The 11,915-nt window shown below is 34.2% G+C and overlaps 1 protein-coding gene across 2 annotated transcripts in view; it reads left to right on the forward strand.

Moving 5' to 3' along the window:
• Positions 1 to 11,915, forward strand: part of GRID2 (glutamate receptor, ionotropic, delta 2) — a 1,517,061-nt gene that overhangs the window by 937,336 nt on the left and 567,810 nt on the right. For both annotated transcript variants that reach the window (XM_011932743.1, XM_011932751.1), the window contains one exon: positions 4,646 to 4,819. In XM_011932743.1, the coding sequence (XP_011788133.1) occupies positions 4,646 to 4,819 (174 nt within the window). The remainder of the gene's footprint in view (positions 1 to 4,645; positions 4,820 to 11,915) is intronic.

Below are 11,915 nucleotides of genomic sequence, written 5' to 3' on the forward strand. Positions count from 1 at the left end.
CTTTAAATATAATAATAAAAAACCCTCAAAATATGCAAATGCCCATTTTGGCTGAACATGGAGAACATGAATCTGTCTAGTTTTGTTTGTGTAGCTATTATTTTGTTGCTAATTTTAAAATGGGTTGCAGACATTGATTTAATCTTATTGCATCAATAGTTTTTAAAGGAGTGAATATAAATCAAAGTTGGCATTGTGCATCATGATAGAAATTGATGTAGAAACTTGAAAACAATATATTTTTTTCATTTGCATTAAGTGTGCTATAATAATGAGAGGCTGTGCTAGCTCATATGGTGTAATCAATCATATGTTAGTGCTTGGTAATAGTATCTATCTTCTCCGCGCAATCAGTGGATCCAGCTCAGAGCAGCCTTTCCATGCAAGTATTGTCATCCCTTCAGGGCCCTAAAGCAGATGGCCTAACAATTTATTTAAGTTTTACAGAAGTTAGAAATTCAGATAGGAAGATGTGCACTGTTCAGACCTGCAAGAAGCACAATGCTTCATGTACCCTTCTATTGCCTGATAATATAGAATATGACCTTTGTTATCTTGATGTGATTTTACTGGCTTTTTACTTAATTTGAATAGTTTAAGACATTATTCTCTGTTAATCTGAGTACTCCTGAGTACTACATTTAAGGAGAAAGTTGTTGGTTTGGGTTTTTTTGTTTTGTTTTGTTTTTGTTTTTGTTTTTTGACAGAGTTTCACTCTTGTCACCCAGGCTGGAATGCAATGGCACGATTTTGGCTCACTGCAAGCTCTTCCTCCCAGGTTCAAGTGATTCTCCTGCCTCAGTCTCCCAAGTAGCTGGGATTACAGGCATGTGCTACCAGGCCTGGCTAATTTTTGTATTTTTAGTAGAAATGCGGTTTCACCATATTGGCCAGGCTGGTCTCGAACTCCTGACCTCGGGTGATCTGCCCGCCTCAGCCTACCAAAGTGTTAGGATTACAGATGTGAGCCACCGTGCCCGGCCGGTTTAGGGGGATTTTGTTTCTGTTTTGAGATTTAAAAAACCTATATGTGTAATGGATGTTTTTCATTTTTTCTAGTTTAATGATGAATTGAACTGCTCACTTCTAAGCTTTCAAGTAGAAAGTTGCCATTCCGCTACTCTTCCTGTTGGTACATAGCCTACAACTGGATTTGTTCCATTTTCTAACATTTGCATAATTGATTCATATTAATGTTAAATTTTACAGAAGCATCAAAGGGTCATCTTTGCTAAAATATGAAAAATATAAACAAATAAGAAACAAACACCACAGTAGAGGGCTTAATCTTAATACTAAAATCTGCTTTATTTAGAATTGTTTAACATTTTAAAGCATTCTGGTGTCTAGAATTAAAATTTCAGGTATCAGCCTTTAGAAGATAATAAAATCTTATCATTCATCCATTCATTAAATTTTGCATTTATCAACATTTATTGATACCTACTATGAGCCAGAATATTTGTTAGATGCTAAGAGATATAAGAATGGGAAAACAGGAAACTATTCCTCTGAAATAGTTATTTTTAATCTGAATTGGCATCTGATCTAATGGATTCTGAGAATCTTTTCTTCCCCACAATCTTATTCATTTAAACCTAAAGCTGATATACTACAAGGATTCAGGAATGATTCAATTTTCCTAAGAGATTTCTTCTGAGAAATGGCTGTTTCTAGATGGGATTGTATCCCCAGAAGGTATTTTAGCATTCCTTTTTTCTTCCTTGGGGCTTTCTCAGTTCAGGATTCAACCTACATTAAATTATTAAAGCAAAGTGAATAAGAATAGTTTGCCAGACATATTGACTTTGATTCTTAATAGTTTTCAAATATCTAGGTAAATTATTTTTGGGAAAAACGGCTTGCTTAGCCTAAATAAGTAAAAGAGAAAAAGCTAAGTCACTAAAAAATATTTAATCATTTTTACTGCAATGTGAATTCTACTTTTATGAATATACTCAATAAAATAAAGAATATGAGAAGGAAAATAATTTTATAATTTGGGTTCTTTAAATTACTTAGAGCTCGGGAATACTCTATATCTTTTAAAAGATTAAGATATTTAGTGGTTCTGTGGGCTTGGGAGAGTGAATACTTTATTGGTAAACTAGTTCTTCACATGATTATTTTAAAAAATCTGACAGTTTAAACATTTTTTTAAAATTCAGAGCATTAGAATAATATAGATCCTAGTAGACTGCATAACATTTTAATATACAAGTTTATTTCTGGATTTTTTTCCATTTAAATGGATCTCTTTATAGATTAAATGATCACTTATCTTTCAGTGTTTATATAACATTGCATCTGCCACTCTTGAAATGCCCCTTTTGAAATGCACAAGTAAAGTTCCGTAAATATAAAATAGCTGCCGAATCAAGTTTTCACATCACTGTTAAACTGTTTTTGAGATCACATGTCAAGACTAAAATTGTAAGTGAATTTTTTGAGACAGATTGTCTGTTAGTTTCATTCAGAATGACAGATTTTTTCTTCCCAGAAAATTACTTTCTCTTCCCTTCCCCATATAATAATAGGCAAAATACACTCAATTCAAATTGACATTTCTTCAGATATATTTTAGTTGTTTAGGTGCCGGAGAACTTCATCTTTGGAAACCTATGAAAGGTAACCATCCTTTTTCCCTTTTTGTGGGTTTGAAAAATGTTCTCTTAAAGGATTTGGCTCATGATAGATGACTACATCATTCCTTCCAGAATCATCAGGAAATTAAATGCTCAAATAATGTATCTTTACAGTTTTAAATTCTACCATTCATAAATATTAATCTAAATAATTCCTGTAAGGAAATATGGACTTGTGTAACTTCTTCAGAGACTGTTTCTTTTGATGACATTGATAAATTCATCCCATGAATAGAATATTATGAATGAAGAGCTTCAAGTCTTCCTGAATCTTTGTTTATAAACTGAGAATAAATAGCATCCGATTGAGAGTATCATCTGTTAGCAGAAAATGGGATAATAAAGTAATTAGTATTTTGCTTAACATATAGTAGATATTTATTAAATGTAAATTTTTATCCAACATGCTGATATGTCATTCATTGTGAGTGGTGTATATAGAGACAGTATTGTTTGATAACATGTTGGTAAATCTTAGCATTGCTAAAGCAAAAAATACCATATACCTAAAACAACTTAGTTAATATTATGAGAAAAGTGGTACAATTTTCCATTGCCTTTCAAATTGAAGTTCCTGTCTTTAACATTTGTAATTTTAAAAATTGAAAGACATTGAATAGCAATATTAATATTAATTAACTTTAAAAGATGCCTGGTTAAAATCAGGGCTTCAAATGGAGTTGACAGGATACCATTTCATCCTACTTTGTGAGTAGATTACATAGAATTTAAAAGCGGCCTGCTCCTTGCCAGGCAAAGTTTTTGGTGGCCACTGAAATGACACAGACTAAAGGAAAAAGATGGCATTTTAAATTGAGAAAAAACATTTTTATGGAACATTAAGGATTGATTAAATGCGCAGAAATCCAGGATATTGCACTAGATATAGTTGATGGCAGGCATTATTTTATTTTCAGAACAATTTATACTTCATAAAGAGCATATATAAAGGGTGATTTTTGAATCTAACATATGCTACAAGAAAGAACTATATAATTGATCTGGTAAGGAAAAAAAGGAAATTTACACCTATGAATTATCTCTTTTATTTCATTGTTCTGTTATAATTTCTTAGATCAAACCTTGGAAATGCTCACTGCAACCCAAAACTTATTTTGTGTCTAATATTTTATTTATGTTGCCATAAGAATTGACTGAAACCAATAGTATGTTAATTACAAAGACTTCATTGGATTAAAAGGTTTCAAATGAACACTATTAAGCACAAGCTTCTCTAGTAAAGACTACCTTAAAACGAAAATTTATATTGATCACTTTTATCCTAATTCCATTTAGAATAGATAAAATTTGTTTAGATAAAATTCATTTAGATAAAGAGCACTGGGTTTCTCATCTCATCCTGATTCAGACTGTATTAAGCAACAGAATTTTTCATGTACTCCTTACCAAGAGAAACATACAAGTTAACATCAATAATTCTAATACATTATTAGAAAAACTCCTTATATATCCTCTTGCTCTACTTGCCTCAGTTAAAAGCCACATTTTTCATTGCTAATTATGTGTGTGTGTATGTGTGTGTGTGTATGTGTGCATATGTATGTATGTGTATGTGCGTGTGTATAACTCTTACATGGCAAATACCTTCCTAGATACTCAAAGTAATAGGTAATTGAAATCCATTAATTAATAATAAACTATAATAGCAACTTACTTTGTGACCTTTTTAAATGTTTCGACCACACCTATATGTTTCTAAAATGTTCAACGTTATAAATTATAAACTTATTATTAATAACCATATGTAAGTCAATTGCTTCATTTACAATTGTTAGGCCCTAATGTATATCATTTAAAGCACAGAAAGCAACTACAAATGAATAGATCATTTTAACAAAAATATGTTGCTTTCTTCTCTAAGCATTAAGCCAATATATTACAGTAACAGAATCCCTAACATTTACAGATAACAACTCAGTAGATTTGTGTTTTGTTACTGTATTAAAGTATCTCTAATTCTTCCACCTCTTATCTTATAGGAAATAAACGATGTGGACGTACAGGAACTTGTAAGAAGGTCAATTGGAAGGTTAACGATCATTCGGCAGACATTTCCAGTTCCCCAGAATATAAGTCAGCGGTGTTTCCGTGGCAACCATCGAATATCTTCAACATTGTGTGATCCAAAGGATCCATTTGCTCAGAATATGGAGGTATATTATAAATGACAGGATATTTCTTCCAGGGTGCTTTGTTGGGCAATTGCAAGGAGAGCTTTATGAGTTGCATTGGATTCAGAATTGTATGTGTTATTTCTGAACAATTCTTCTCCTCCAGCAATTTCATAAGTCTGATGGGGAGAAAGTGCTAAGAATTTGCATCTTTGTTCCTTTTGATCTCACTATAAAAAATTTCTACTTGTTTAATAAAAAATATAATAAGTAAAGATTATTTTCTTCTAAACAAGTAGGTCCATAATATTTCTCATAGGAGAATTTGTAGTTGGAACTACTGATTCCAAACTCCAAATTATTAAACTAATAAATGTGTTTGACTTTCCTGGCATAAGAAGGACATAGATACTTATTCTTTTTTAAAAAAGATTGGTCTCCAGTTTGAATAACTCCAACAACAAAAAAATAAATATGAAAAATGTGCTGTAGCATTTTATGGTCACATCCAACTCCGAGAGGATATAGCTGAAACTTTCAGCATCCAGAATGCAACAAAGAATTTGAAAGGTATAAATACAATCTCTGAACAGCAAAACAGAGAACACCAAGTCCCTGTAGCTTACTCATAAGAATGCCCTTTAAATACTTACTTGAAGCTTATTTCTTTTTCTTAAGGAAAAGCCTCTCTGATTTGTTTTCACTTTGCACTGGAGATCTCAATATGTCAATCTGGAGGGGCTGTTACACAAAACAAGCACACAGAACAACAGCACTGAGCCTTAAGGAGCCCTCTCAAGGCAAGAGACAGGAGAAAAAAATCAATCAGATAAACTAACTCATATATCCTGTCAGCATAGTACTCTTTGCAAAAACCAATCTGTGCCATAAAACAACTCCTAAAGGTATTACTGCATATAATGCTAGCATATAAGTTAATATTTAAACAATAACCCTGAGATATCAGCAAATATTAAAGGTATCACCAATTTTAGAAGTCAACAAAACCTCATACATTTTAGAAACCTGTTCTTTAAAATATTTACTATAGGAAACATTTTTATCATTATTATTATTATTATTATACTTTAAATTCGAGGGTACATGCGCACAGCGTGCAGGTTTGTTACATATGTATACATGTGCCATGTTGGTGTGCTCTACCCATTAAATCGTCATTTACATTAGGTATATCTCCTAATGCTATCCCTCCCCACTCCCCCCTCCCCACAATAGGCCCCGGTGTGTGATGTTCCCCTTCCTGTGTTCAAGTGATCTCATTGTTCAATTCCCACCTATGAGTGAGAACATGCAGTGTTTGATTTTCTGTTCTTGCGATAGTTTGCTGAGGATGATGGTTTCCAGCTGCATCCATGTCCCTACAAAGGACATGAACTCATCCTTTTTTATGGCTGCATAGTATTCCATGGTGTATATGTGCCACATTTTCTTAATCCAGTCTGTCACTGATGGACATTTGGGTTTATTCTAAGTCTTTGATATTGTGAATAGTGCTGCAATAAACATACGTGTGCAAGTGTCTTTATAGCAGCATGATTTATAATCCTTTGGGTATATACCCAGTAATGGGATGGCTGGGTCAAATGGTATTTCTAGTTCTAGATCCTTGAGGAATCGCCACACTGACTTCCACAATGGTTCAACTAGTTTACAGTCGCACCAAAGTGTCAAAGTGTTCCTATGTCTCCACATCCTCTCCAGCACTTGTTGTTTCCTGATTTTTTAATGATTGCCATTCTAAGTGGTGTGAGATGGTATCTCATTGTGGTTTTGATTTGCATTTCTCTGATGGTGAGTGATGATGAGCATTTTTTCATGTGTCTGTTGGCTGTATGAATATCTTCTTTTGAGAAGTGTCTGTTCATATCCTTTGCCCACTTTTTGATGGGTTTGTTTGTTTTTTTCTTGTAAATTTGTTTGAGTTCTTTGTAGGTTCTGGATATTAGCCCTTTGTCAGATGAGTAGATGGCATTTTAGTACTTCAGGATTTTCAGTTTTAACAGTTTGGAAATATAAGCCTAAGAAAATTAGTTACTCTCTAATAATACTAGATAAATAAGGTGATTTTGCAAAACTACTCTGAAAAATAACCCCAAAACCTCCCTATCCTTAGTCACCTTTGAATTTTTAAAAAAGGACTTGCCATTTATCCAAACATTTCTTCCAATTATTATCATTATAGTGCACAGATTGGCTCCAGGATCATTGCCCTGTAACTTTCTGTTCCCTACTACATTTTAAGCTCCTTTAGAATAGCTTCTTTCCATGACCAGGTACAGTGGCTACACCTGCAATCCCAGCAATCTGGGAGGCCAAGGTGGAGAATCATTTGAACCCAAAAGTTTGAGACCAGCCTGGGCAGCATGGCAAAACCCATCTCTGTAAAAAAAAATAAATAAATAAATAAATAAATAAATAAATAAATTAAAATTAAAATTAAAAATAAATAAATACATTAGCCAGGTATGGTGGTACTCACCTGTAGTCCCAGCTACTCAGGAGGCTGAGGTGGGAAAATCACCTGAGTCCTAGAGGTAGAGGCTGCAGTGATCCAAGATTGTGCTACTGCATTCCAGCCTGGGTTTCAAAGTGAGTCCCGATCTCAAAATAAATATGTCCCTTCAAGCACCCAGCATCATAAGTACCTATAACGTGCTTCTCTACCATTTCCTCCATCATAATTACCACAGTGCTTTGGATCTGTGTGAATATATATGTTTGAATGTAATTAAGGAGATGGCAATAGTCAAAGTAAATCCTCTGAAGCCTTAACGACATCACTTTAAATTTCAGTTCCACCCTTATCTATATGTGTATTATTTCATTCTCACACTGCCATGAAGTACAGGGAAGAGGTTTAATTGGCTCACAGTCCTCGGGGCAGGGAAGCCTCAGGAAACTTACATTCATGGCAAAAGGGGAAGCAAACACACCCTTCCTCACATGACAGCAGGAAAGAGAAGGGCTGAGCAAAAGGGGGAAAAGACGCTTATAAAACCATCAGATCTCGGGAAAACTCACTACTGTCATGAGAATAGCAAGCAGATAATTGTCCCCATGATTCAATTACCTCCCACCAGGTCCCTCTTATGATACGTTGGAATTATGGGAACTACACTTCAAGATGAGATTTGGATGGGGACACTGTCAAACCATATCAATACGCTTATAATGTCCCATGTTTGCATTTTAACTGATCATGGATATAATTGATGTGAAAATGATAGAATTCTAAATAGAAAAAATAAATGAAATAATTTTTGATTTAGAAAATCATAAAATATTAAAATTTGTTTTTGTCAAAAGAAGTATCAGGAAATGAAATACAAACTTAAGAAAAATTATTGACTGTATCATTTAGGGACAGCAGAAATTATTTTATAGCATATTTGCCTAATAACATAATCTTTCCATTTCAGTTGATGAGGACTTTAGTATCTGTGAACTAATATTTTATTTATGTCTATATTCCTAATCTTACCTGAAACAACAAAGCTATATGGGGAAGCACCAACTTCCTCCTGACTCATACCTTCATCTTGGTCCTGTCAAGCCCACAGATGGAAGAAAACAAGAAAACTACTTTTGCTTTGAGGATTTGTTACATGTTAGCACCCCGCTTATGTGTGATAGAATTTGATCTTTGAACTGTTACCGATTTTAATATGCATAGACGGAGAAGTAAAATTTAGAAAAAAGCAGAAAATACATTTCACATAGTTTTTAATTAGCACCCGAAGGCTGAAACCCAGGATTAGCTGAAGTTGCAAAATAAATATAAAAGAACACCTTTTAGCTAGAAAATGATATTTTTAGCAACATATGTAACAAGCAGGAAGTGAACCCTTTACTGCTTGATGGAACTAATATTAGTTTGGCTGCTAATGGAGAGAAAACAGAAACATTCCAACACTTTTGCTCCTGCTTTCTCCATCTAAGAAAAATTGTCTTCAAATTGAGAAGGTTAGAGTAAAATTCATTAAAAGAAAGTAATCCACTGGTTTAGAAGGAGCAGGGAGACAGTAAGAGTAGACCCACTGCTTTGAATTAGACTTGCCAAATAATTGCACAGAGTAGCCAATCAGCCAGCAGGAATGATCAAAATATGATAGCTCAAAAATACTGGAGAAACACTTAAGAAGAGGACCAAGGTACAGGAGATTGGTGTATTGTCCCAATTGTTGAAAGGAAGGAAAAGATTCTCATGGAATTTAGCATATTAAATGTTACTATTCAGATAAACTGTAGAATATATTACTGAATCAATGGTTTGGAATACTTCAGATAAGACAACAGGGCTCCCAGTGCCATTGGTGTGTGATGTTCCCCTTCCTGAGTCCAAGTGATCTCATTGTTCAATTCCCACCTATGAGTGAGAACATGTGGTGTTTGGTTTTCTGTTTTTGTGATAGTTTGCTGAAAATGATAGTTTCCAGCTGCATCCACGACCCTACAAAGGACACAAACTCATCCTTTTTTATGGCTGCATAGTATTCCATGGTATATATGTGCCACATTTTCTTAATCCAGTCTGTCACTGATGGACCTGATGTAAATGACGAGTTGATGGGTGCTGATGAGTTGATGGGTGCAGCACACCAACATGGCACAAGTATACATATGTAACAAACCTGCACATTGTGCACATGTACCCTAGAACTTAAAGTATAATAATAAAAAAAAAAGACAACAGGGCTTCCTTAAAAACAAGCACTGCCAACTAAGCCCTTATTTATAGTTTTGTTTGTTTGTTTGTTTTTTAGATTGGGAGAATGTCATAAAGCTATGTGTTGCATATTGATTTTTACTTGATGTTTGACAAATTTTTGCCTGAAATCCTTAGGAAAGATATTGAAAAGTCTTGATAGAATGATGACATTCAAACATTTTCACTGACAGGCTCCTAAAGGCAGAAGATAGTGAACACTCTGGCCTGAGATAGAAAGGAAAATAAAGCTCAAAAATATTTATGTCTCATTATTACCTTCAGAAGTTATAACATTTGTGTATATATAATTAAAAGTAATACTCCAAATGATTTGCCAATTAAACCATTTAGTTTTTTTCTCCAAATCTTCAAACAAAATTAATATCTAAATGAATCAATCAAATCTTCAAGCAATATTGATATGACTAGAATATGCCTTAGATGTATTCTGTGGCTTCGAGCACTTCTTGATATCCACAGCCTACCACTAGGGTTCCTTTGTCCTGAGTTTGAGGATTGTAGAACCAGATAAATATTCAAACTGCACTGATAAATAGTCTATTCCTGAAATGCAAGGAACTGTCTATGGTCATTCACAAGATTCTATTCTTGGACCTAGTATTTTTTAAATGTCTATCACTGCATGAATGAAAATGAATAAAACATTCCTATCAAATGTGTAAATGGCATAAAGCTAGAAGAGAAAGTTTATGTTTTACTAGATAATCAAGTTCCAAATTGTTAGTGTTGACTGAATAATAAGTCTAAATTTGAAACAGCCCAGATAAAGTATAAGTTCAAAATCAATTACATGGAGACTAGATGAAAGAATGCTGGTTTGACAGTTGTTCAGATTCCTTAAGTTGAAGGTAAATTCGGTGTGTGTATTGCACAAATCATATTTGCGATAACTATTTTAATATAATTGTGGTCTCTATGTCAGAAGAATTTTGCTAAGATAAAGAGATCTAATGTCTTACACTATTCTCTCCTAGTCAGATCACATCTGTAATAATGTGTCAATTCTGGATACTAAATTTTTAACAGAAACGTTGAAACCCAAGAGAAAGACAGAGAAAGAGAACTAAGATGATCAGCCTAGAAACTGTACCAAGTGATGAAAACTAAAAGAAAGATATTTCAAAGCAAGCCATAGATGGTGTCAAATATTGAAAGCTTGTCATGTAGAGGAGGTGAATGTGGAGGTTTGGTGATGTCAAAGGACAAATGTAGTGCCAGTAAGGTAGGGAGGAATGATTGCTTATATGTGACATACTGGAGTCTGTGATTTTAGAGGTGGTGTATGTTTCTGTCCAGTAAATGGTCATTTGTGTTGGTCGAGGCCTAAGTAGAAGTGAAGATCGTCTGTACAGGAATTGAAGTGACCTTTTAAAATGCTGAGAGATAGTTTGGTATTATTGTGAAGGAGGAGTCAAAGGCCTTACAAATAAAAAAATGACCCAAATCTCAGTTAATGATGACAGAAAAAAGCGATAAAGTGTAGCATAGGAAAGAATGCGAAGCTCGAAGAATGGGCACTGACTTGCAGTCAAAAAGTGTCATATCAGGAGGGGTAATGAAAAGCTCGGAAAATATTACCACCACTTCTTGATCCTGTAGTTTGGAATGCGGACAAATGAAGAGACATAGTCATTTATTGAAAATGCCTGTCACGTAACCGGTACAAAGTACTCACTTTTAAGACGAGCATAGATGTTCAAAATACATGCCTCAGGGTCTGCAAAAGAGAATGTGCCTCAGCAGTGTCAGGTTTGGATAGAACCCAGGTTACCAGAATTTTCATGTCTCAAATTCCGTCAAACACGCCTACCTTTAAAATTGACTTTCTTTTTTTCTCCTCTCTCCATCCTTTGTCTTCTTTTGCTTGACAGCTGTTTATCAAAAACCAAATATGTGCTAGGCTTTAGGCTAAGTCTAAGAGAAATAAATCACAGGGAAAAATGGAAGAGAAAAGATATACAGTATGAGTCCCCATCTAGGAGGAATTTATTTTTTGTGGAAAAGGTAGATCTTAAAAAAGATTTTGTATTCTGATATGTTTCAAAGACTTATGCACTGTGTGTTCCAGTAGATATAAAGAGGTGGTCTTTGAACTAAATATTGAGAAATGTTAACTAGTTGGAGAAAGGTGAGGAGATAGCGAGGAATGCTTCCCCAACAATCTTAAATACATGTTCACCAAAGGGAAGAGTAAAATAAAGCTAGAGAAGGAAGAGGAAGTCAGGCAGTAGAACCAGGAGAGGTTAGGAAAGGCCAGATGGTTGTGTATTATTTTGATTTCCCTGGACGTGTATCCTTTATGTAATTTATATATTTTCCTGTTGGGTCTTTACTGCCTAATTCCAACCTGGATGTTGATTCATGGACTAGTTTTAGCTGTATAGCAGA

This window comes from Colobus angolensis, unplaced genomic scaffold, assembly GCF_000951035.1.
Source record: "Colobus angolensis palliatus isolate OR3802 unplaced genomic scaffold, Cang.pa_1.0 Scaffold123, whole genome shotgun sequence".
Lineage (NCBI taxonomy): Eukaryota > Metazoa > Chordata > Mammalia > Primates > Cercopithecidae > Colobus > Colobus angolensis.